Source organism: Narcine bancroftii, chromosome 9, assembly GCF_036971445.1.
Source record: "Narcine bancroftii isolate sNarBan1 chromosome 9, sNarBan1.hap1, whole genome shotgun sequence".
NCBI lineage: Eukaryota > Metazoa > Chordata > Chondrichthyes > Torpediniformes > Narcinidae > Narcine > Narcine bancroftii.
Window position 1 is genome coordinate 100,990,953 of NC_091477.1, and position 27,951 is coordinate 101,018,903.

General features: G+C 38.4%; 1 protein-coding gene across 8 annotated transcripts in view; it reads right to left on the minus strand.

The window, feature by feature from the left end:
- tmem44 (transmembrane protein 44) overlaps nt 1-27,951 on the minus strand; it is a 43,250-nt gene that overhangs the window by 8,398 nt on the left and 6,901 nt on the right. For 5 of the 8 annotated variants that reach the window (XM_069897034.1, XM_069897033.1, XM_069897032.1 and 2 more), the window contains exons 2-9: nt 26,227-26,353; nt 19,339-19,426; nt 17,516-17,682; nt 16,056-16,142; nt 14,762-14,932; nt 8,014-8,157; nt 6,001-6,105; nt 4,826-5,002 (exon numbers count right to left, since the gene is read on the minus strand). In XM_069897034.1, the coding sequence (XP_069753135.1) occupies nt 4,826-5,002; nt 6,001-6,105; nt 8,014-8,157; nt 14,762-14,932; nt 16,056-16,142; nt 17,516-17,682; nt 19,339-19,426; nt 26,227-26,353 (1,066 nt within the window). Of the gene's footprint in view, nt 1-4,825; nt 5,003-6,000; nt 6,106-8,013; nt 8,158-14,761; nt 14,933-16,055; nt 16,143-17,515; nt 17,683-19,338; nt 19,427-26,226; nt 26,354-27,290; nt 27,784-27,951 lie in introns of those variants that run through there. The other 3 variants (XM_069897037.1, XM_069897036.1, XM_069897038.1) reach the window with 3 other exon arrangements.

Genomic DNA, 27,951 nt, shown 5'->3' on the forward strand with positions numbered 1-27,951 from the left:
CGTCAATGTGCTGTTAGTGTGATGGGTCAAGGAAAAATCATCCAAGATAGTGACTCCCAAGTACTTAAATTTGCTCACCCTCTCTTGCTCTGATCCCCCAATAATCACTGGATTGTATACCTCTGGCTTTATAAAGATAAATATATTTATAAACTTTTTTTAACCAGATCATCAGCTAATCATGGTACCCTCAAATCTTTACACTCCTTTTTTTTATGCATTGTCTCATTTGCTGAACAGAATTACCACTGCATAAAAGAATGCTAATTAGACCACTGAGTCCATCCAATTCTACTTCAGAGCAATCCAGTTAGTCCCACCTTGCAATAACTTTTATCTACCACATATTTGCAAATTATAACAACATAGTCCAAACAGGTCTATGTCAGACACCATCTCCCTGACCCTCCACTTGATCCTGGAATACCTGAATGCCAAGGACACCTTTGTCAAATTACTGTTCATAGACTATAGATCCACCTTCAATACCACAGTCTCTAATCACAAATGTCAGGATCTAAGCCCCAGCATCCTCCCCCCAACTGAATTATTGACTTCCTGTCTAACAGACTGCAATCAGTGGAGATGGGTAGCAACATCTTCTCCACAATCCCCTACAATACTCCCTCTACACGCACACCGTACAGCCAAATACCATTTCAACTTCATCTACAAATTTGCCGGTAACACTATAGTCATAGGCTGGCATCAAACAATGATGAAATGGAATACAGGAAGAAGTTTGAAAGACTAGTAACAGTGCCAGGATAACAACTTTCTCTCAACATCAATAAGAGAAAAGAAATGATTATTGACTTCAGAAAAGGGGGTAAAGTCCACACTCCTGTCCACATCAATGGTGCTGAAAGGGAAAGAGTAGATAACTTAAAATTCTTGGGAATATACATCTCCAATGACCTGGTATGGGCCAATGTCATTGACATGACGGTCAAGAAAGCATAACTCTACTTTCTTAGGAGACAAAGGAAGTTAGATGTGTCCCACTTGTCCCTCAATTACAGGTGCACCATCTGAAGCATAGGTGCTCGATGGATCACAGCATGGAAGGGGAGGTGCTCTGCTCAAGATTGGAAGAAACTACAGCAGACAGTGAATACAGCTCAGAACATCACACCAACTTCCCTCCCCATCTACATCGCTCACTGCCTGGGTATGGCAGACACCACATCTTCAGTGCCTGAATACGATGGTTAACATACCGAAGGCCCATCTTCGTGTTGAGGAGAATGTTAAAAAGTGTGAAATCATGCACCCACAAGCTTAAAGATGATATTTCCCCACAGCCATCAGGCTCCTGAATGAACCTCACAGCAATGTTCTCACACTGCCCTTGGTTTGTACTAATTGATATCATTGTCACTCTATACTCTGTAATTGTGCCCATGTTCTTCCTTTATATGGCTGTAGCAATGCTAGAGTTGAACCGTCAGACTATTTGTGGAAGAAACTGTATCAGATATAATATAAATAAACTTAAACCTAAGTCCACCATTAATCAGAAAGGCCAGTGATCTTAATGCCCACACAAGATGAACATCACTACATACTTAATTTCAGTCTGTTTTGCATACATTTTAATCTCTGTTTACAAGAGCCTAAAGTCGAGCGGTCAGTGGCACAGAGACAGCTTCCTCCCCGCTGCCATCAGATTCCTGATTGTTCACTGAACCAAAGACTCTGCCTTACTTTTTGTGCACAACTTTTTCTTTTTATGCATTATTGTTGTAAGATGGTTCATAATATGAATGTTTGCCCTGTGACGCCACCACAAAACACCAAATTTTGTGACTTGTTCATGACAATAAATTCTGATTCAGGTCACATAACTATTATTGTATCAGCGCTCCTGTTACATCGCAGGGGCTTTGGTCTTTCATTTACCTTTGCAAAATGTTAATACATACATTTCGAACATTTGTGGTTATTAGGCTCACAAAGTGGGAGCAAATCAAAATAGGTTATTTTGTTCAATATATTAATAGAAATTCCAGGGAATTGAGATAATTAAAAATTCAAAGTTAACCTATTTGAGTTCTAAAGCAACAAAAACACAAACTGCTTAAAAATCAAATATTTATATGTGGGCTGAAAGTATAGTAATTCAGAATAATATTCACAGCAGAATTAAAGCAAAATAATGGCCTGCTTTGCAAATTTCACAGTCTATCAGAACAGTTTTGTATTGAGCACAAAAGACCCTCAGCAGGCTGTGGGCTGCTGGAGATTTGTTCATGAGATCCAGGTATCAGAACCAGATTCGAGAGGAGAGGGTCCCGAAGGACCCTGGGCACTGAAGGCTTCCTCATTGTGTCGGAGGTTTGGATTCGAGCTCGGGTTGCCGATGGTTTGAACTGAACTGGAATCTTGTGCAGCTGCAGAGGCTGTGGGAGCTCTGGAGGCAAATCCACGGACACTCAGTGTCTCTGAGGGAATTTTCTTACACTTTTTTTTTCTCTGAATGTAAGGTATACCAGGCGATGCTAATGCTGAATCTTTTTCTGCCTTGTGGCAAACTACAGGCAATTTTGTGTAATATTACATTTCTGTTTTATATTACATGACAAAAAATAGAATCTGATCTGAAAAAAAGATTTGTTGTGTTGCACATAGAATTTGTGGTGTTGCGCATACATTAAAAAAATGGTACTTCTGGTCTTTGTGATTTTAATATCTATGATGAAGTAGACATCAGATCAATGGCTCTGTTGTAGAGTGTGGAAGCACAAACTTCCTCGGTGTCCATTTAAAGGGTGACCTATACTGGACCCACAACACCTCCTCATTAGGAAGCAGCAAAGAGGCTGTGGAGGGCAAGGCTACTGGTCACAAAGTTCTACAGGAGCACAATAGAAAGTGTCCTGGCTGGCTGCATCATAGTGTGGTATGGTAGCTGCAAAGCATCAAATCAGAGGTCAATACAGAGGGTGATTAAAACTGTTATATCACTGGTGTTCCCCCTTCCCTCTATTGACGATATCTAGCAGTGCTAAAAGATGGTTCAGAGAATCACTGAGAATCCTTACCAGCCAGCCCAAAGTATATTTGAGACATTACCTTCAAGGAAGTGGTACAGAAGCACAAAAACCAGGACTGCTAGGCTGGGAAACTGCTCTTCCCACAGGTGGTGACAACCCATAAATTATTTTCATATATATTTACTTTGGATCACTATGTATATACTGTATGTCATTTATGTGTAGGGTGTGTGAGCGTAATGGCCAAGAAATGCTCTGTTTCATCTGTATATGTATGACAATAAACTTGAAGGGATGAGTCAGTAAGTATGCAGAATTTTTAAAAGTTGCAGATAACGTGGCATAGGTTATAACAGGATGCATATCATCAGGTTAGAGAGTTTTGTGGGAGAAGTGCAGTTGGAGTTCAATCTGAAAAAGTGTGAATTAATACACTTTGGAAGATCGAACTTGAAGCAGGAGTACATGGTAAATAGCAGGATTCTTAGTAGTCTGTAGGAAAAGACGGATCTTGAGGTCCAAGTCACTCAAAGTTGTTGTGCAAGTTGATTGGGTGTGCTGGCCTTCATGAATCAAACTCTGTAAAACTCAGGTTAGACCATGTTTAGTATTGGATTCAATTCTGGTTGCCTTGTTATTAGGAGAAATGAGGAAGCTTTAGAGATGGTGCAGTGGAGATTTATCAGGATGCTGCCCAAAATGGAGAACATGCCTTATGAGGAAAGGATGAGCGAGTCAGGGCATTTCTCCCTGGTGCAACAGAAGATGAGAGGTGATTCAAGAGAGATGTTTCAGTAGGGTGCACAGTCAGCTCTTTTCTCCCAGGGCAGCAATGGAAAATACCAGAGGACATCTGTTTAAGGTTACTTTAGGAGAGATGTTGAAGATAGATTTTCATTTTGACCGAGTGGTGGTAGAGGCTAATACAATTGGGATATTTTAAAGGACTCTTTGATAGGCACATGGATGTTAGAAAAATAGAGGGTCATGGGCTGTGAGGGCAGAAGGATTTTGATTGATGTGGAGTGGGTTTATATGGGGTCAGTACATCATGGGCTGAAGGCCAATCCTTTGCTGTATTGTTTTAAAAAAAATACAGCATGGTTAAAAAAAAAAGCTCTTCCAGCCCATAAAAACCATGCCACCCAATTAACCTACCAACTCCCTAGGTTTTGAAGGGTGAGAGGAGACAGTAGTACCTGGTGAAAGCCCCTCATGTCATGTGGAGAATGTACAAACTCCTTACAGACAGCACTGGACTTAAACCCCAATCGTACAATAGCGTTGCACCAATCGCCATGTTAACCATAACCACCCATGCAAAACACCTAAACACATCATTCGTTGATGAAGGGTTCAAGCCCAAAACAATAGTTATGTAACCTTATCTTTGCTCTTTATATTACACTGTTTGACCTGCTGAGTTTCTCCAGCATTGTCTTTTTGCTTCAACCACTGTGTCTGCAGACCTTCGTGTTTTACACCTAAACATATCTATTTAATAAGTTCTGCTTGTTGTACAATGAGGTCAAACAATACAAATCCTACAAAATCTAATTTAATTCTTAATTTCAATCTCCATTCCCATACCTAAGAAATTCTAACTTTAACTGAAAAATGTCAAAATTATAAATTAATGGATTTGACATGTCCCATTGTCAGACTTTTAACACAATGGTATTTCCATTACTAAATAAAGGTGTATAAATTGAATAACTAAAGCATTAAGTACAAAATAGTATGGGTGTGAAAAGACTCAATACTGTAATGGTATTTAGAAGAAATTATTTGGCTTGTGGACCTTATATGGGAATGTGCATGGTACTTACCTCAAGTTCAGAGTTTATAGAAGTAGCATCTGATGAACTACATGAAGACAGTTTTGCATGAATAACTTGTTTTGGAGGATACATTGGAGGATCATGGACAAACAGTGTATCCACTTTTGATTTTTTCTCAGAACATATCTGCCCATCTCCAGGTAATCTTTTAACATCAAATCCAATCTACAATTATAAACAGGTACAGTACATATAGCTAAAGACAGTCAATGTGCAGATAAGGATTCAATAGAATAGAAACAAAAATATTAAAGCTTTATTTTAAGTTTTGCATTTCAATTCTATTTCATTACCTGCAAAACTAATTTTAATAATAAGTTGATTAAATAAACTAAATAATTATTGGGCTCAAATGATTTTTTAAAATAGTGTTAAAAGGAACAGGAAGCACCCATTTCCTTTGTAAGAGTGATCAATTTCTAGAAAGTTAAATAACTTAAGGTAATTAATTGCAGAATTCGAAGGGACCTCGGAAAATATTTTTTACCGAAGGATGGTGGCTTATTCTCAAACAATGTTCCTTCAGCAAAGAGAGAACCACTCGTTTTTTTTTATATTAATGTAGCTTTTACATGTTCACATCTGAATGGGGAATTTGGCTGAAGGGCAGTGTTTCCTAAAGGACCAGCATTTATAAATTCAACTCATTTCCTAACACATATCCCAGCAACTTCTGACCATGTACCCTCTGCACAAAGAAGCTGCCTTTTGTTACAGTTCTTTACGAGTCTGTACAGATTCCTTTGACACCTGCAACCCTTGGAGTCTCTGCCACCCTTTCCCAAAAGTGTAGCAAAATACTCTTTACTTACCAATGCTCTCCAGCACTGGTAAGAATAGATATTGAATTGCCTTTTAAAGAGTTTCTCATGGCCACAGCTGTTACTAATACAGGGAATGTGACCTCTAACACCTGCTGTAATTGAAACCAAACAGCGTGACATGAGTAACCCTGCAGGTGCTGTTTTGGAACAGGCACTAATGAATTTCCACAATTGAAAACTTGACTTCCGAAAGACCTGAACAAATACATTCAATTGACGCACATACAGAAAAATCTCAACCAGCTATTGGGACAATTCAATAATCGAGTTACAAATAGGATGACTAATATTTTTCAATATACAGAGTTAATATGTATATTTTGTTACATTACTCTTTACCTCTTGTACTGGTTCAATGCTCAAATCCATATAGTGACCTATTTCCATCATCTTTCGTAAATATCTGTTGTTCTGAGGTATGCTCAGTGGCACCCAGTCCGTGTTCTAAAAGAAATCATCAAAACAATTATTTTATTTCTAACTCGCAATTGTAATCACTGAGAGAACCAAATTATATTTATAATTTACAAAAGATCATTTTAAATTTGAGAAGAAATGAAGATCCCCAAAATTGGTAAAATTATTTGATATCAGAATAGTTAATCCTCTTAATTAATCTTTGCCAACATCACCTAACAGTTATCTCATTTGGGATCATATTATAGGCTTTTCCAAGCATAAACAAAAGAGCAGAATTCCATACACAAATTGAGAGGGTTGTCCTTGACCAAGCAGGCGAGTAAATGAGCACAGTCAAATAGAAATCAATGCAGATTGGGAGCGAAACTCTCCATTGTCAGGAGTAGGATCCAACTCAAAGGTACAGAGTTCAGAGAACAGAATCAAATCCACGATGAACATCTTCAGCATCTATACTCAGAAGCAGAAGAACTCAGGATACACAGCAAGAGTGAAAAAGAAAGAATTAACACCTCAAGTTAATGCTAAACATCAGAACAGTTAATGGCATGAAACAGAGACTTTGTTTTCCTTTCCACAGATGGTGCCAAAGCTGCTTAGTAACCCCAGCAGATTCTGTCTAAATACAATTTCCAACCCCTGGGGTTTTTTTTTTTGTCCTTTTAAGAAAGTAATCATTTCCTGCTTTCATTCAGCAGCATTACTGAAAATCAGTTGTCATTGACCACAGCCTAACTGAGCCGTAAATACTTTGGTTCCAAGAGCAAGTCGGAGGCCAAAAGAATAATTTCCCAACTTTCTGCATTATCTCCTCTACCTATAAACCAAAAGTTAGGGCTGTAATGTCATACCTTTCTGGGTTAATACAGTTCCAACAACATTCAAACTGAAGACTACAGTCGGTACGAATGGGAAACAATGTCTGCTCCTCAGTAACAATCAGCACAGTCGCACCTCAACACTGTGCTTAGCCTACTGTTTTAACTGCTCTACTCCCAGGACTGTGTGGGTAGGCACAATTCCAATACCATCTACAAATTTGCTGATGACATCTCGGTCATCAGCAGAATTACAGGTAGCAATGAGGAAGAGTACGGAAATAAGATAGATCAGCTGGTTGAGTGGTGTCACATAACAACCTTGCACTCAACATTAGCAAAACTAAGGAACTGATTGTGGACTTCAGGAGAAGAAAATCAGGAGAAAATGAACAAGTCCTTATCGAGGGGTCAGCAGTAGAAAGAGTTAAGAACTACAAATTCCTGGGTATCAAACATTTTCGAATCTCTGTTCTAGGGCCTCCATGTTGATGCAATCACAAGGAAGGCTCTCCAATGGCAATACTTTGTGAGGATGAGAAGATTTTAGATGTAACCAAAGACTCTTGCAAATTTCTACAAGTGTACCATAGAGACCATTCTGACTAACTGCATCACTGGAATGGAGGTGCCAATGCACAGGACAGGACAGAAAAGGATAGAGAGTTGTGAACTCATCACGGGCATCAGTCTTCACTCCATCGAGGACATTTACAAGAGATGGTGTCTTAAGGAAGCAGCTTCTATCATCAAGGACCCTCACCACCCAGGCCATGGCCTCTGCACACTGCTACCAACAGGAAAAAAGGTACAGGAGCCTGAAGACCAACATCTAACTGCACAAAAATAGCAGTTTCTCCTCTGCCATCAGATTTCTGAATGGACAATGAACCACAGGCACAACCTCGCTTTCTCTTCTTTTGCACCAATTTATTTATTTTTAAAATGTAATTTATAGCAATATTTTCACCTCTTTTTTTGCTGCTGCAAAACAACAAATTTTGTGACATGTTCAAAACAATAAATTCTGATAAATTCTATTTATCAGTGTAATAATTGAATAATTATTAATGGGAAAAGAATAATCATGTTTGCTGTTATTTACTTATAGCACCTGTGCATTATCTTGAATTTTGTCTTTTTCCACTCCTTGTTCAGGAGCTTCCAACAGAGAGATTGTATCAGATTCCACCACCATCTCCAAGCCCCACTGTTGACGAGCAGTTTTATTTTTCAGCAAACATAATAGATAGAGTATCTTATTGAATATGGTTAAGAAAGTAACTCAAATTTGTTACTATTCACATATTTTGGACATAACAGAGATAATATGCCCAAGGTCAATTAGGTACTTATGATAGTTCGATAAAGTCAACTGAGAGAACACTCAGCTGATAACATTCAAGACTGAACAATACTTGAGATTAAGGTCAGATTAAAAAGGAACTTTGATTGAGAGCAGCTAGGGAGAAGATGGCATAGTACTGCAAAGTATAGCATCACATCCTCGGCACAAGAGACCCAGCTTCAATCTCAAACTCTGACAATGTCTATGTGTGGAGTTTGCATGCTCTTCCTATGAGGTGTGGGTTTTCCCCCCATGCGCTCAGATACTCTGGTTTCCTCCCACTTCCCACAAACATGAAGATGAGTTAATTGGCAGGTGTAAATTGCCCAAGCTGTCTGGGTGAGGGGTAAAATCTGGGGAAATTTTATAATCTGTATTTAATAATCTGTATTAAGAGGAAGGTTGTAAAGCAGCATGGGTTCATATTGAAATGAATGAAATAGGAGAAATCAACCCAGAGTATTTTTTGTATAAATGGAATAATGAGTTATTGAAAAAGAAAACAGAAATACCAATATTAAAGCATTTGCTTAAGGGATAGAATGGAATTCATATGAAGAAAGGAATTAAAAATGATCAAATAACAATGTTGTTAAAACAAAATCAACTTATTCCTTTTACTTTAAATCTTTTTTTGATATTTAGTGTAGTAAAGGTTACAGAGAATGAAAGATTGTTTTTTAGGTTCTTTTTTAGAATATTTTTATGACTTTGACAAATGAAAGAGAAATATGAAATACCAAATAATACAATTTTTTCATACTATATTTAAAAGGTAAATTAGGTGCACGTTTAAAACTGCTGGACCAGAGTCAATTTGTATATTTAATTAAAGATACATTTATTGAGAAATTAATTACAAATATGTATATAAAATTAAAAGATACTATGGAAAAAAGAACTATATAAATCAAAACAAAGATGGGAAAAAAATTCTAAATATATAAATTCAAGAAGTTTGGTCAAGATTGTGCCAAGAGAGTGTAACAAATACAATTAATGTTAGATATCAAATGGTACAGTATAAATTTTTACATCAATTGTATTATGCTCCATATAAATTAAAAAGACTAAAATCAAATTATTCTGATAAATGTTTCAGATGTAGTAAGAAAGTAGGGACCTTTGGTCCTGTGTTAAAGTGGAACAATTTGAGTATAGTTTTGGTAAAGATAAAAATACAAAAGGATCCAAGAATATTTTTACTTGATAATATATATGAAATTGAAATTGGATAAATATCAAGAAAAATTTCTTAATATAGCAATAGCGGTAGCGAAAAAATGTATAGCAGTGATGTGGAAAACAGAGTATTTTATAATGATAGATAGATGGAACAGTGAAATACAAAATTGTATACCATTAGAAAAAAATACTTATAATCTAAGGAATGAGATTAGGAATTTTTATATGATTTGGGAACCATTTGTTAATAAAAATGCACCCACATCACCCACTCCTCTCAATCAATAATCAGGAGATACAATAGTTATATCAAGAGAATATGATTAATACATAGTTTAGGTGTTTTCTTTTCCTTTTATTTATTTTCCTCCTTGGGGTTTTTGGAAGAAAAATATAATTTTTTGTATCATCTTGTATTGAATAATATTGTATTATCTATATATAATTGAAAAATTATTTGGTATTGATACAAGTGATAAATAATATTTTCAAAAAAATAAAGCTGCCATCATTTATATATGATTTACTATTAAAGTCTCTGGATAACTCCCTAGATAACGTTAAAAAAATTATGTGTGCAAGGTTTTTCAGCTTTTTCTTGGATACTACATGGGATTCTATCTTAAATTTAGTAAATGTCTCCTCTTTATGTACCCGTCATTTGCTTCTACAATTCAAGGTAGTACATTGAGCCTACTTTTTTAAAGTTCAATAGGCTAAATTTTATCCTCATATTTCTTTAAATTGTGACAGATGCAAGACTGAAGAAAGTACTTTATTACATATGTTTTGATCTTGTTCCTTTCTTTCCAAATTAGAAAGATATAAACCATATAATAATGACAGCACAGAAACAGTCTATCTTGGCCCCTCTAGTCTGCACTGAACAAAGTATTCTCCTTTAGTCCCACCTACCTATACCTTGCCCATAACCCTCCATTCCCCTCCCATCCATCTATCTATCCAATTTTTCTTTAAATGACAAAATGGACCTTGCCACCACTACTTCTCCCAGAAGCTCATTCCATACAGCCACCACTCTCTGAGTGACAATGTTCCCCCTCATGTTACTTCTAAACTTTTGCCCCTTAACTCTTAACTGATGACCTCTTGTTTAAATCTCTCCTCCCTCAAGGGAAAAAGCCTATCCACATCAACTCTAACTATTCCCCTCATAATCTTAAAAACCTCTATCAAATCCCCCCCTCAACCTTCTATGCTCCAAGGAATGAAGACCTAATCTCCTCAATCTTTCTTTGTAATCTAGATTCTGAAACCCAGGTAGCATTTTTCTAAATCTTCTCTTCACCTGCTCTACCTTATTGATATCCTTCCTATAATTCGGTGACCAGAACTCCATGCAGTATTCCAAATTTGGCCTCACCAATGCCTTGAACAGTCTCAACATCACCTCCCAACTCCTGTATTCTATGCTTTGATTTATAAAGGCCAGCATACTAAAAGCCTCCTTCACCACCCTATCCACATGAGATTCTACTTCAAGGAACAATGAACCATTATTCCTAGATCTTTCTGCTCCACTGTATTCTTCATTTTTTACACATGTCCTGTTTTAATTATTGCTTCCAAAATTAAGCACTTCACACTTCTCTGCATTAAACTCCATCTGCCATCTTTCAGTCCACTCTTCTAAGCAGTCCAAATCTTTTTGCAATCTTTGAAAACCTTCTTCATTATCCACAATTCCACCTATTTTAGTATCATCCGCATATTTACTAAACCATTTTGCCACCCCATCATTAACTTAAATGACAAACAGTAAGGGACCCAATACAGATCCCTGAGACACACCGCTAGTTACCTCCAGCCTGACAAACAGTTATCCACTACGACTCTCTGACATCTTCCTTATATCCACTGTTGAATTCATTTGACTATTTCAAAGTTAATACCTAGTGCTTGAACCTTCATAACTAACCTTCCATGCAGAACCTAATCGAAGACCTTACTGAAGTCCATATAGACAACATCCACTGCTTTCCTTTCATCAACATTCCTAGTCACCTCTTCAAAAAATTCAACAAGATTGGTCAAATATGACCTTCCACGCACAAACCCATGTTGAGTATTCTTTATGAGACCCTGCCTCTCCAGATACTTATATATATTATCTCTAATAACGCTTTCCATTAACTTACCTACCACAGACATCAAACTTACAGGCCTATAGTTGCTAGGCTTGCTCCTCAAACCCTTTTTAAACAAAGGAACCATATTAGCAATATGCTAATCCTCCGGCACTATACCCATCTCTAATGACATTTGAAAAATCACAGTAAGAGTTGCTGCTATTTCCTCAATAACTTCTCTCAAGGTCCTGGAGATTTATCTACCTTTATATGCTTCAAAATCTCCAGTGCTTCCTCTTTCTTAATCACTACATTTTCCATAATTACCCTCTTTGCTTCTTTTAACCCGTACAGTTCAATATCCTTCTCCTTAGTGAATACTGAAGAACTTGTTCAAAATCTCCCCCATTTCATTTGGCTCCACACACAGTTGTCCTTTCTGATTCTCTAATGGACCAATTTTATCCCTCACTCTCCTTTTGCTATTAACATATTTATAGAAACCTTTTGGATTTATTTTCACTCTGTTGGCTAAAGCCACCTCGTACCTTCTTTTAGCTTTTTAAAAATTTCTTTCTTAAGATTCTTTTTACAGTTAATGTATTCTCCACGCATCTCCTTTAGTCCTTGTTTATTATATTTATTGTAGGTCTCCCTTTTTTTATGAACCAAGTTTCCAATATCCCTTGAAAACCATGGTTTTCTCAAAACATTTGACTCTGTCTTTTATCCTGACAGGAACATAAATATTTTGTACCCTCAAAATCTCACCTTTAAAAGACCTCCATTTCTCTACTACATCCTTCCCATAAAACAAATTGTCCCAATCCACTCCTCGTAAATCCTTTCTCATCTCCTCAAATCTAGCTTTTTCCCACTCAAAAACCTCAATTTTAGGTCCTGACCTATCCCTTTCCATAGTTATAATGAAGCTAATGGCACTATGATCACTGGATCCAAAGTGCTCTCCAATACATACCTCCGTCAACTGACCTATCTCATTCCCCAAAAGTAGATCCAGCACTGCCCCTTCTCTAATCAGTACCTCTACTATCTTGCACACATTTTACAAATTCAAATCCATCCATCCCTTTCACAGAACGGGTTTCCTAATCTATATTTGGAAAATTAAAACCTCCCACGATCACAATCCTGTGCTTATTACAAATATCTGCTAGCTCCCTACAAATTTGCTCCTCTATTAGGTGTTCTATAATACACCCCTATAAGTGTGACTACCCCTTTCTCATTCCTCATTTCCACCCATACAGTCTCTCTGGACGAGCCCTCTAATCTATCCTGTCAAAGCGCCGCTGTAATATTTTCCCTGACAAGCAATGCTACCCCACCCCCTCTTGCCCCTCCAATTCTATCATAACTAAAGCAAACGAAATCCAGGAATATTTAGTTGCCAATCACATGCCTCCTGCAACCATGTTTCACTAATCGCTGCCACGTCATACAGCCAAGTGTTTATCCACACCCTCAGCTCATCCACCTTCCTTACAATGCTACTAGCATTAAAGAATATGCATTTCAGAAATTTTCCACTACTTATTCCCCATCTTTACAAACAACTCTATTATGTTCTTTTTCTATCATCTTCATAAAGAGCATCTTCCTCTTCCATCACCTGCCTATCCACCCTCAAACTTTGTCTACAAGCTTTCTCTGTTTGATATCTAACCTTCTCCTTGCTGTTCTCCTTCGCTTGATTCCCTCCCCCTAATCATTCTAGTTTAAAGTCTCCTGCGTAGCCTTAGCAAATGTCCCTGCCAGGATTCTGGTTTCCCGGAATTCAAGTGCAACCCATCTGTCCTGGACAGGTCCCACCTCCCCCAATAAAGGTCCCAGTGATCCAGAAACTTGAATCCCTGCCCCTTGCTCCATCCCTTCAGCCACGCATTCATCCTCCACTTCATTCTGTTCCTACTCTCGCTGTTGTGTGGCACAGGCAGTAATCCCGAGATTACTCCCTCGCAGTCCTTCTCTTCAGCTCTCTAACTCCCTGTACTCACTTTTCAGGACCTCTTCACTCTTCCTCCTTACTTCGTTGGTACCTACATGTACCACAACCTCTGGCTCATCTCCCTCCCACTTTAGAATATCATTAGTTCTTAATGCAATTCATATACATAATCCTTTAATTGCTCTTTTTGGATCAACTAAGGTAATTGATTTGAAATTAACTGTGTCTCAATCCCATGTAGTTTTTTTTTCGCTTCCCTTATTGGTAGGCGATCAATATTGATGAGATGAAAAGATGCTTGTCTCTCCTACTCGTACTCAATATATATGACATGATGGCATAGCTAACTTTGGAAAAAAATCAGATGTTCCTCTAATGTAACAAATTTAAACTTTTCAAGTTTTCAATCGTAAACTTTTACTATTTTTTTCATAATCTATAAAATCATTTAGATCTTGACTTGTGAGTGTGTGTGTTTTTTTTAAATGGTAGTGAAATTTTATGTATTGTATTTACCAAATAACTTTGGAAGGGAGAGAGGTAGAATTTGTAGTATAGTATCAATTTATTTTTAAAAATCTTTTTTAATAAGCCACATTTTTTAACTGATTAAATGATTACTTGATTATTTCCTTTTTTGTTTGATTGTTATGATATCTAGTTTATATATAACAGCTTTTTCTTATATGTCTTTCTTTTGTATATTTCCTTTTCTATATTATCTCTTTATATTTAGATAAATATAGCTTCTACTTTTTTATTATTATTGTAAAATTTAATAAATATGTTGAAACAGAAGAGTTTGTTCCACTGTATTTTTGATTAATATTAGCAATTTAAAATAAAGTTCTATGTATTTAGACAAATTTGGAACCTAACCCTTATTAGTAATAAATATCACCTACATTATTTCTGCACTAAAATCTCTCTCTGTTCATGCATTCTACATTTTTTTTATTTTCTCAAATTTAGTAAATGATTGACAGTGACAAATTAACATTTCAGTTTTTGATATTAACTGAGGACCAGAAATGAGCTCCTGTGCATATTTATTAAATCTTTGCCAAAAGATTTCAGATGTAATGAAAGCCTTATAAGTGCCAAAATATACCAAATCATTTGGAAGAATAAAACAAACTAAGTATATATATTTAGTGATTGTACTCAATGAAAATTTTCAAGATGTTCTAACGTAGCTATCTCCAAATAAGTCTCCTCTGTTACATTTCTGGATCCAATGAAGCAATACCAAACCATTTGAAAAGGATACAGATATGTCCAGAGCTGCACCACCAAGATAGATAAGCAGCCAAGGCAAAGTTCGTAGGATGAAATGAGGAGTTTTCTCTTGTGATAGAATGGCAATAGTGTATAGAACACTTGCCAACATTGAGAAAACTATAGCACATTTCTGGAGACTGCCATCAATCTTCCCCCTAGTCTGAAAATTATTGGGAAGAAAAAGACACTTTTAAATTCAATTCCATATGGATGCTTTCATCAGAGGTGAAAATATAGGATAGACGAATTGATAGAACTGAAGCTGCAATATGTTTCTGACATAATAGAGATTAACAGCCAAGAAACAACTTTCACCCAAATAGCTTCTGGGTATAATATAGGCAGCTCACTCTAGATCACTGAGATAAAGGACTTATTTTCAGCTAAAGCTAGCACAGGAAAATCCTAAAGTCAGTTTGGCAGCACTGACACTGGTGCGAATCCAAGAGAATGGGGAGCAGAGATACAGTGCTGCTCCACAGGGTCTACTGCCCAATCCTAATGCTGATGGCTCCGAACAGGCTTTAAATGGCCTGTTAAAGGAGCCAATGAAGTTTTTTAAAAAACCCTCCTGCAACTACAGGATCTGTGCCCAAAACAATGCCTATACTGGGCCACGCACCATGAGGGTTGCAAACTCAGAAGCAGCTGTCCAGTGCTGGGCACCAAAAATGGGGAGAACATTGTTATTGAGAAGGACAAGCATAGGAGATGATTGTACAGGATGATAACCATGGCAGTGGACCAGCAAATGGCTCAGTAACCACACAGGCTACGGATTGCTGGAGTCTGGCACGTGGGTACTCAGGGAATCGAGAGGGTGCTGAGGGCAAGGAAGGCTCCCGAGAGCCTTAGACATTGACTGTATCAGAGGTTTGGATCTGAACCTCAGGCTGCCAATGGTTTGAACTGCAGAGGCTGCAGGAGCGCTGGAGGCAAATCTATGGACACTCGAGTCTCTGAAAGAATTTGTTTTTGCTTCTCTCTCTCCTATTATAAGGGATGCTGGGCAATGCTCATGGGAACTCTTTGCCTTATTGCAGACAAAACCTGAAGTATATCATGTATATTATATTTTTAATACATTATTTAATGACAATTAAAGGAACCTTTGAATTGGAGGGATAGAAAAAGATACAGCCTCAACATCCACTGTAGTAGCACATGCAAAGAGATTAATTAACAGAATTTTGTTCAGCAAACCTAGTACTGTGCCACATTTTTGGAAAAAATAAGAAATCACAGAGGTGGCGCTTGACTTCCAATAAACCGTTCCTACTTACTGCCTTTAAAATTAGAGGAAGTTTTGATGTCCAAGCAATGATAATTGCAGTCACTCCCAAGGCATAGCCAATAACTTCTGTGCCATCCTGAAGCAAAAAGTAAAACTTTATGAAGGAACTAACTTTAACAAATATAAATAAATGAATATTAATTATATAGACAAATGAAAATTAAGCATTATCCAAATTTAAATGAAATCCTCCAGACCAATATCAACAAAGGGTCCTACATACAGTAGGCGACAGAAATAGGCTCACCACACTTACTGACCATTAAGTATCTATCTATACTAATGGTTTTCAAACATTTTACTTTCCACTCACATGCCACTCGAAGTAATCCCTATGCTATGGGTGCTCTGTGATTAGTAAGGGATTACTTCAAGTGGTATGTGAGTGAAAAGAAAAAGTATGAAAACCACTGATCTATACTAATCCCATTTACGAGTAGTTGGTCTATAACCTTCTATGCCTTGGTAATTCAAAAACTTTCTTGCACTTGCATGGGCAGCATGGTTCTGGTACTGGGCAAACACCTAAAGATGAAAAGCTGCAAGTAATATTATTTATCAATCTGGGCCAAATTACTCACTCACAGCTGGGTTTTCAAACTACTAGTTGATATGCAGCCACGTGATTTATAAGGGACATTCATAACCTAACCTTTAGAGTACCCTATATGTGCATTTAATAGATGAATTTTGTGGACCAATTTTTAGGGTAAATTTCAGGAGTTGACTATTACACACCAATCGCTAGGATCGGTGGGAGAGCAGCCGGGTCCAGGTGGTAAGTCTGTGTTCAGGCCGTTTCATCTTAGATGGGTGGGCAGGTGGCCAGGACCAGGTGGCAAGTTTGCATTTGGGGTGTCAAGAACTTGGATGGGCAGGCAGTTGAGTTGTCAGGAGCTCAGATGGTGGGGGAGGGGTGAGGGCAGAGGCCAGGACCTAGGCAAGAGTCTGTGGTTAGGGTGTCGGGAACTCGAATGAGTGCATTACTGGGGCCTTAGCGACAGTCTGCAGTCAGGGCATCGGGATCTACAGTGGCCGGGCAGCCGGGGCCAAAATTCATCAGGGTGCTTTTGATTATGCCCTCATGTTAAAGAATGCCTTCCACTGAATGGCTTTGAACCTTTTAATCTGGTATAATTTAAAAAAAAGCATGCCATCTAGCTCGAGTGTTGCCAGGGTCAATTTAAAAGTCGTTGCCAATTAAGGTAAGGTCTACTGGTTTTCCCAGTACTCTAACTGCATTTCTGAAGTATTATGCATGTATGTTAGTCTTTTCACTTGCAGAATTCTTAACCTCAATAACCGAATGGCCTCTTGTAAAGTTAGAAGTGATGTATTAAGACGCAACAAAATATTGGCCTTCCTTTTCAGAATTGCTACTTGCACACTAGCATGAGAGACAGATTTCTATTTAGGTTTAACAGGCAGTCGGCAGCAGCATTATTTTACCTGAAGTAATGTGGTTAGTAACTTCCTCCTGGGTCCATGGAAATCTACTTGAGCAATAGGAGATGGCCAGAAATAATAGCTGGTACCCATAACAAAAGGCAGACAAACTATGAGTTCAGCAGTTCTTCTTCTTCTTCTTCTTCTTCTGTTCCTGGATCTCAACAATTCTGAGTACAGAAATCAATAGGAGAAAGTTGAGAGTCCTCCTTTGCAATTATAGTCCCAGTAAAGGATACAACATGTGAATGCGGTTAGGTCACGTGCACAACTAAGATTGCATCGTGAAGTTGGATGGAATATTTTCCAATCATGAAAGCTCCTACATTACAAAATCACAAGATACCTGTACAAGAACAGATGCAAGCCCATTGGCCCATCAAGTCTGCTCTGCCAATCTAATCATGAGCTGCTCCATCCACCTACTCAACCCCACCCCATGGGTTTCTCCCTGTAACCCTTAAAGCTGTGAATAACCAAATACCTGTCAACTTTTGCCTTAAATACACTCAATGACCTCGCTTCCACAGCCACCTGTGGAAAATTTTCTTATCTCGGTTTTAAATTTGACGCCATTTTATTCTGAAATGATGCCCTCTTGTCCTAGAATCCCCTACCCTGAGAAAAATCCTTGCCACGTTTACTCTGTCCAGGCCTTTCAGCATTCAAAATGCCTCTAGGCATCTCCTATGCTTGTCCTTCTCAACAACAATGTCCCCCCCTCATCCTTCTGTACACCAATGAGTACAGTCCAAGAGCTGGCAATTGCTCCTCATATAATAACCCTTTCATTGCTGGTATATGTCATTATACATGGTGCCAATTCAAACTTGAAAGGCATCATGTGAATAGGATATATTATTTATTTCCTGCAGCTTGAAGAGATAATAGACAGGTTTGCACATGGCCTGATAGATATCAAATAAAAAGTTTAATTGAAATTTTTGGATGGATAAATAATAATTATACTCTACCTGGGGAAAATTTTAAAAGGACATAGTAAGAGGGTTCACTCAAGGTTTCTGACATATACATTTTTGAAATGAAAAGAATGCTGTAATAATAACAAAGGTCCGAAGGTTATATTAATTAGATATTTCATTATTATACTTACAGTTAACATAGGGGCAGCATGGTTAGTGGAACAAAAGCACAACAATATTACAGCACCAGTAACCCGGGTTCAAATCCGGCATTGTCTCTAAGGTATTTGTACATTTTCCCCATGACTGCATGGAATTCCACAGGGTGCTCCAGTTTCCTCCCACCCATCAAGGTGTACAGGGGCTGTAGGTTAATTTGGGTATGAGTGCGTGGTTTCATAGGCCAGAAGAGCCTGTTACCACACTGTATATATGTCTAAATTTAAAATACACCTCTACATGAGTAATTGATTGGGCAGGAATTACAATATTGCATCTAAGGGCTGGGTACAATTTAAGACAAACTCTGAGGTGAAGAAGAAGATGCTGAAGAAATCCAAAAAATGACATTTTTAATCACAGATGTTGAAGAATGAAATTAAAAACTATGGCACTTGGAAAAGAAAACACAACCAAGAGAGGCAGCATCACCAAAATGGGCTGAACAAGATTTTCTATTGGGCATAGATAATTAGGAAGGGAAAAATTAACAACAATTAATTGGCAATCATATACAAATACTACAGCATCATAACGCTGACTTTTATTCCCAAAAGTTCTGAAAATATGCTATTCTTTTATCAAGACATAATTTTTTCATACATTTAATTAATAAATCACTATACAATACAAGTACAATGTATGGAAACATTTTAAATATTTAAAAAAAGGCATAGTTTCTACCTGATTTTGATCTTGAACCACACACAGGAAATAAAATTAACACAAAATGGAGAATATCCACTGCTGCCATATAAGCCGCTGTAAAAACCTGAAAACAGATAAAGATAAAAAATAATTGCCTTTTCAAAAGAAGTATTTTGTTGGTCCTGGATGTTGTCTGCACATTGTGCCCTGTCTAGACAGTTTTAAGCAGGGTGGCCACATATTTTTTGGATGTGGGTACACATACAGAAAAATATCGAGTCACAGGCCAAACAATATTAAGCCTGGCAGTTTTCAACCAGTTACACTGCAAGAAAAACAGTGTTTTTAGACCAGAACACCTTTGTACCTTTGAAAAGTAATTTTCTATCAAAATAACTATACAACACTACTAATCAGTTTAATTGTTAACATTGCAGTGGTTTATTGATATGCTCACATTTTACAGTAGATATTTCTGTATCTGCTGCTCTTAAATTTAATAAAACTCTCTAAAACTGCAGCAGCGCCATCTAGTGCAATGTACCTTCACTGCAACTTATTGTTAGAGGTTACAGGTAGTCCTCGACTTTCGACCTATTAAAACTACTGTACAAGTACATATTTTGTATTAAAAGCACTGTTTATATGTTGAGATTCTATTATTTACTAGAAGTTCATATATTGAGTATCTTTATTAAAGGAACTGCACTGTACCTATGTTGGCATTCTTCATTTAAAGTGCTTTGGTTGAAATCTTTTTTTTTAATTGTTTTAAGACCTCGTTAAGCAATGCATGGTAGGGCGAATCTGACTTACATCCAATCTGAGTTATGACCATTTCTCGGTCCCAATTATGGTCATGTCAGGGACTACCTGTACTGTACATTCTAATGGGCCACTTAAAAATGGGCAACTGTTGGGCTGTGGGCTGTAGTTTGGCCATCCTTGGTTGAAAGAATGCAAGGGTTTTCTGCCTGCCATCCAGCACCATTTTTGGTGAATTGAATGTTGAGCAAGCTCAAATAAATTATTTAAAGACAAAAAAAAAGCCCTTTAGCATTGCTTTGTACTTAACTAAGTATATTTTATAATTGGAATAGATTATGCTGTGAGTCGATGCAAAATTCCAAAAGTATAGTTTTAAGTAACCGTAATTTTTAACTGTGTGAACAAGGAGAATCTGAGATTTGTATTTTGGTCTAGATGGAATCATCTGATATGGATGATCATGGGGGTCCAACAATGTCTCATTCCATGGTTAACGTAATAATAGCTAGTGTAACTGCATGTGTTGGCTTGGTTCCTTGGTATGTTCTGCCTCCGATCACTCATGTTCCCAGTTTGCTTGTGGAAGTGTAGACACGAAGTTCCAGCAGATCGCTGCACCAGAGTTGACACAAAATGTTGAAAGTAAGATTAATAAAAGCTAACTTTTCAACAGCTGAACTTCTAGCATTTTTTAAATCAACTCTTGGGCACCAGTCTGTTCAATTTGATTAATGTTGAACCTTCAAGGAAAGCGTTATTTTAACTCATATTTAGCAGATAAAATCTTACACCACCAAAAAAAGTGTATAATACTATTTATTTTTCCCAATGTTGAAATTCAACCTTCCAAAAATTTGACCAGACACTTTGTCATGAGTCATCCTTGAACATTTGATGCAATTTTCACTTCAGAAACACATCAAGTGATACAACTTCCTCCAGGTCACAATATTTAACCTGAAAAATGTCGACAAGCAATAAGATTGCTCTTGATATTTTTGCTTTCTCGAGGGGTTAAAGTTAAATAATATTCATCTGTTATGACACTTAAAAAGAATAGCTTTTAGAAATTGGAGATGATTTGAAACTCCTTGCAAGTTTGGATTCTGGAATCATAAAAATCACTTTGATCTTCGAATACAGATTTTTGAAGAAAAGGAAGGCAAAATATCGCTACGATCTGTACAAAGTAGTTTCCCTGGTGTATGCGTGTAAAAGAGAGTGTGAGAGAAGACTGTGAAAGAGTGAGAGACTAAGGAGAATGAGAAAGATCAATCTTGTGAAATTTTATCGATTAGTAATTGAAAGATATCAGAATGAATTAGTAATAAAAATGACATGTTTCATAATAATCCCTATTTATATTAATTCTACATCTGTGAAATTTTGCTACCGGCAAATAATGATACACAAAAAATTCATTTTAATGCAACTGCAAAAGCCTGATGGGATACATTACAAGAAAAACAAAAACTGTAGCTGCTGGAACCTTGAGCAAACAAAAGAGGGACTCGATGGGTCAGCCAGCATCCTGAGAAATGTACACTCAATGTTTTGGGTTGCAATCTTTTTTTCAAATCTTGACTCAAAGATCTCTGACAGCCTTGTGCTGCTCAGGGACACCATCAACTACATGCAAGACAAGGGGGTGGATGCTTGCCTAGTCAGCTTAGACCAGGCGAAGACCTTCGACTGGATTTCACGCATGTACTGATGGATGTTCTATACAAAATGGGTTTTGAGGAGGGAATTCGGAATTGGATCCAACTGCTCTACACAAACATTTGTAGGTAAGTCCAAGTCAATGGGTGGGAAACAGATAACTTCCCCATTAAGTCTGGAGTTAGGCAAGGCTGCCTTCTGCCTCCAGTCTTATTTGTGTGTTCCCTTTGCTGAAGCCATCAGGAAGGACGAGAGCATAAGAGGAATGACGTTGCCAGGCAGCGGAGGCACCCAGATCAACACCTCCCTATACATGGACGAATTTGCAATCTTCGTTCAAACATGCAATCTGTCTGACCAGCATATGCGGACAATTTGAGTCCACATCAGGCACCAGGGTCAACTAAAAGAAGAACGAGATAATGTTCTTTGGTAACTGGCCCAACCAGTCCACCATCCCCTTCACAGTCACAACAGACTACCTGAAGGTACTAGGGATCTGGTTTGGAGGGACTGAGACATGCACTGAGAATTGGCAAAGAGAGGATCGCTAAGGTCCACCAAAAATTGGGACTGTGGGTGTGGTACTCCCTCTCGATAACAGGGAAAAACTTGGTCATCAGGTATAAGGTGCTCTTGGTGCTGCTGTACGTGGTGCAGATGTGACTGATCCTCTGCACCTATGCCCTGGCAGTCACCAGAGCAGTGTTCTGAATCATTTGGGGCTCCAAAATCAACAGGGTCAGAAAGAGAGCCATGTACGTCACCGAAAAACAGGAAAAGGGTGTACCCAACCTGGCGCTCCTCCTGATGATCACCTTCATACGTGGCTGCATCAGGATATGTGTGAAACCAAGCTATGAGGGCACAAAGTGGTGCTACATGCTGAGGTACTACCTGTCCCACGAGTTGCAAAGGATAGGCCTGACCCTGCTGCCATGCAACGTACCAGATAGCTGGTCAGTGCCGCACTACCTATCCTTTGTGGAAAAGTTCTTCCAGTACAACATCCTTGACCACAAGGCCATTGGGCAGTGGTCAGCACGGAATGTCTTGAACAAACTGAGAGAGGAGGACTCGATGGATCTGATAGGATGGTTCCTGGAGCAGACTGTCCAGGTCATCTGGCAGAACACCTCATCACCAGGGATCACTAACAAGCACCAGGACTTAGCCTGGCTGGAGGTGAGATCCTTCCTGTGAATGGAACCACCCTCAAAGTCCTCGGGACAATTGCAATGGGGTGGAGACCATCATTCACCTCGTTGCTGAATAGATTTGCAAGGAGGGTGTGGTGAGGGATGCAAGGGCCTTTGTCACGGTTCATCCCCAGAAAGTGGATGAGAGAGGACTCCCTGATTTACAGACTGTTCCCAGGCACCCACTTGGAGTTCAATATGCAGAACTAATGAAAGACCATCAACTTGATAAAGAATGCCCTTTGGGTGGCCCAAAACCTGGTGGTCTTTCAGCACACTGAGATGTCAGTCCAGGAATGGTGTCACATGGCACGTTCCAGGCTGCAGGACTATGTGTTGAGAGACACACTGAAGTTTGGTGCAGCCAACATGAGGGCACTGTGGAGAAGGAGCACTGATTGGAGCCCACCCCCATTAGGTCTGAAGGTCTGACATGGAGGGGAAGCTCCTTCATCCAACAGAGAGGGAAGAGTGGTGCCACAGGGGTGGTGACTGAGTATTAAGGAAACAATGTTAAACATGAAATGTACATCAATGAGATGTCTGACAAAATGTAAAAAGTTCTGAACAACTTTTTCTGTACTGTAAATAATTTACTCGATATGAGATAACTGACGCTATGTAAAGGTTTGTAAATATCTTACCCACTAGGATTGAAACTATGAATGTAAAGTTTGGAACAGCTTTTGGTCTTGTATTGTACATAATTTATGTGAATAAAGTTTATTTTTGGAAAAATAAATTGTCCATTTCTCTCCATAGATGTTGCCTGATCAGCTGAGTCCCTTCAGCTTCTCATTGAATAACTGCCCACTAGAGTTCTAGTTTTGTGCTAGATTCTCAACCTGGGCCATGCTCTCCTAATAACTTCCATATTTACTGGACAAATTTTAATTCATAGTAAATCACATCTTTTTGCTGAGAACACAAGTTTGAAGTTATCTATGAACAAGTATTAAAGAAACACACCATTCTGTTGTTGTTTGGGCAAAGTGAACACTTTGCAGAATGCTTCTGTTCTGACCATAAGGATGACCCAGAGCTTCCAGTTCCCTGCCCCAGTCCCATGCCAACCTCTCTCTTTGGCATTTAATAGTCCAACATGAGTTCACAAAGAGCAGCCTGGGAGCTCAAAAACTGTAAACCTGAATTCAATTATTTCAAGGAAACACCCTTTCCAGTTTGATTCAGAACTGGCCAGTTCTTGTAAAAACTGGGGACCCGGCGGTGCTTACTTGTCCAGCAACATCTGGAAAGGGTGCGTGTGTGGGGCTGGGGTGGGGGGGGTGGGTGGAGGAAAGCAAGTTTGGCGCTTCAGGTTGATCCCTCTAACAATGGTTTGTTATCGGACAAGGACATTATCTGTTTCTCTCTCTCTATGTTGCTACTTGTCAGCTGAATATTTCCAGCATTTTCTGTTTTTGCTTTAGATTTATAGTTTTTTTTTTGTTTTTGGCTTTTGAATCACTGCTGAGTTCAGACATAATTCAGTTTTTTTTTGTCAATACAGGTGCTGCCTGCCCTTTGCACTTTCCCAGCATTCTCCTTTATTTCACATTTCCATCACAGTTCCAGCAAGTGTTCCTCCTCAGTTTAATCTCCTCCAGACATTAACAGGCTTTAACTTGGGTTGCACTTGAGATACTGTTGCAGTTTTGGTCTCCCCATTACAGGAAGGATGTGAGGCTTTGGAAAGGGTACAGAAGAGATTTACTGGGATACTAAAGCACAAAAATCTGCAGAAACTGTGGTTGAAGTGAAAACACAATGCTAGAGAAACTCAGCAGGTCAAACAGTGCAGTTTATAGAGCAAAGATAAAGATACATAACCAACATTTCAGGCTTGAGCCCTTCATCAAGGACACCTTTTTACTTTAACTATAGTGTCTGCAGATTTTCATGTTTAACTTCTGACCACTGCAAAACTCTTCAAAACCTCTTACAGGGATACCTACTCCTTCGCTCTCTGAAGGGAGTTCTGTGGGATCCTCTCTCACTGCTCCCCATCTGTAATCCCTCCTGCTCTTAAGATCCAGGACCATGTATTTGCCCCTCCTTGATGATTTCAAGCCTGAAACGTTGGTTATCTATCTTTTTCTCTGATATATAAAGTACACTATTTGACCCGCTGAGTTTCTCCAAAGTTAAGTTTTTATTGGGATACTGTCTGGATTAGAGGGTACAAGCTAGGGAGAAAAAGTTGAACAAACTTGGGTTGTTTTCTCTGCACCATCAGAGGCTGGTAGGAGACCTGAACATTTTGTAAAATGATGAGAGGCACAGAGGGTCAGAATCTTTTTCCCAGGGGAAAAAAAATTATCATGTAGAGGACATGATAGAAGGCAGATGGAAGGAGGAAGAAGGAGTTTAAAGGGGATACGTGGTCTAATTTTTTTTTTGCACCAAAGAGACGTCTGGAACATGCTGCCCAATGATGGTGGTACAGGCAGATAAGACTGTATGTAGCATTTGAAAAGTCTTAGACATTCAGGAATGAAGGAATGTGAATCATGTGCAGGCAGAAGGAAGTTTTATTTGGCATTCTGTTTGACACACATGTGATGGGTCAATAGGTCTGTTCTTGTGTTGTTCTGTTCCATGTTTATGTCTTTGTTTAACAGTAATCTTCTGGTCTCCATCACTTCACAAACATTCTCTCTATCACTTCTGTCTCCCTCACTCTTCTGCAAATTTCAAATGCTTTCTTTCAAAGTTTTCCCAGTTTGTTTTTCTCTCCACAGCTGAATGACCTGCTGAGTATGCTCAACTTTGTTTTCATGAAAGAAACACAATGTGTAATAACATTTACTGTATATAAAATTTTAAATCACGCTATACTAAATTTAGCAAGCTAATATTCATGTTTTAACCTTCACTGCCTTATATTTTGAGTTAAGTTTCCTTAATCTAAACACCAATATATTTACATAAATCTGTACTTCTGTGTCCAAGACATTCAACAGAACAAATCAAGGAGCTACTAATGAGGAAATGAATCAAGAGAAATCCCGCAAGGAAGAGGAAACAACTGTAGCAATATGGCTTTTTTCCCAAAAAAACAGAACCTACATATAAACCAGAAATAGTCTTTGATGAATCGTGGGGTGGGGTGGGGGGGGGGGGAACAAAACATTAAATGAATGGAGCAGATTCTGGAGAAACTGAGAAACAAAGGCTCTTTGAGAAACTGGCAAAGCTTGTGGAAAAGAAGTGTCTAGAGCAAGGGAAATGTTGATTCCAACTAAGAAGAAATGAGCTGAAGTAAAATGAGCTTCAGTAAATTATAATCACTAACCTGAATACTCAGCTGTTTTGCAAGCAGTGCTCCAAACATGTTACACATATTACCCAGAAAAGAATAGATGACACAAAACAAAGATTCTTGTTTCCAAAGCCTCTGTTTGCAGCGGAAATAAATCACCCTGAAATCAAATATGAACAGAATGTTGACTACAATAACCTACAGTTTCAGATTGCAGAAATTTTAGATTCTAGACTAAAAGCCAAATCTGCTTCATCTTATGTAAATGTGCTTCACAACCAACCTGGTAATGAGGTTGAAATTTTCAAAGAGGCTAGGTTTAATCACATATTCTAATCATCTGAATTCAGATTCTAATTCAGAATTCACATTAATAAAAAATCTGAAGTATTCCAAAACAACAAATAGACAAATTGCCCAAGACAAACCTTTGGGTTCATGTTTAGCTTCAGAACTATTCACGATTGAATGAATCAACAGCACATTGATTAATATTTCTGACAGCAAGTTGCTGCCAACACACTTCTACTAAGTGATAGTTACTGAATCATAATTACAAGTCAGGCTGTGCAGACTGAAAGACATGAGTGTGTTTCAGGAAACTATGCGAACAAACATTTTGAACTAATGCTGCTTTCTGCAGTCACTCAAGGCAAACGTAGTTTATTTGTTTAAAAACTGTTGCCCGTGACATGAAATTATTGTATTTAGAAAAGATATACATGGATATCCAGCAGCAACTTAAATATAGAAATTTAAATGCTGATTTTTCACATATCCCAGAACTGGTCCAAGAATTATTTAGTCCAAAAACATGCAGTTGTACTTATTATCATTTCCAATGAAAACAATGAATTAACTGATTTACCAGCATGGTTGGATGTTATAAAGAATTATTTTGTTTTAGCACTACTTTTGATGGCAAATGTGACCACAATTCAAAGGAACATCCCAGAATAGCCTACATTTCAGGTACGAACTGGGAGTGCAGAGGGGAGATAGCCATTATTATGAGGATGGGATAGGAAGCCTCTATCTCAGAGGACCTTTTCTGGACCCAACTCATGAATATCATCATAAAGAAAGCACATCAGCACCTCTACTTCCTCACGAGCTTGCAGAGGTTTGGTATGACATCGAAAACCTTGACAAACTTCTATAGATGTGAAGTGGAAACTGTGGTGATCAGCTGCATCATGGCCTGGTATGGGGGCACCAATACCGGTTAGCGAAAAGCCCTGCAGAAGATAGTGGACACAGCCCAGTGTATCATAGGCAAAAATCTCCCCACCATCGAGAAAATCAACATGGAACCTTGCCCTTGGAGACCAGCAGCAGTCATCAAGAATCCACACCAACTAGGACATCATCAAGAATCCACACCAACTAGGACATCATCAAGAATCCACACCAACTAGGACATCATCAAGAATCCACACCAACTAGGACATCATCAAGAATCCACACCAACTAGGACATCATCAAGAATCCACACCAACTAGGGCATCATCAAGAATCCACACCAACTAGGGCATCATCAAGAATCCACACCAACTAGGGCATCATCAAGAATCCACACCAACTAGGACATCATCAAGAATCCACACCAACCAGGACATCATCAAGAATCCACACCAACCAGGACATCATCAAGAATCCACACCAACCAGGACATCATCAAGAATCCACACCAACCAGGACATCATCAAGAATCCACACCAACCAGGACATCATCAAGAATCCACACCAACCAGGACA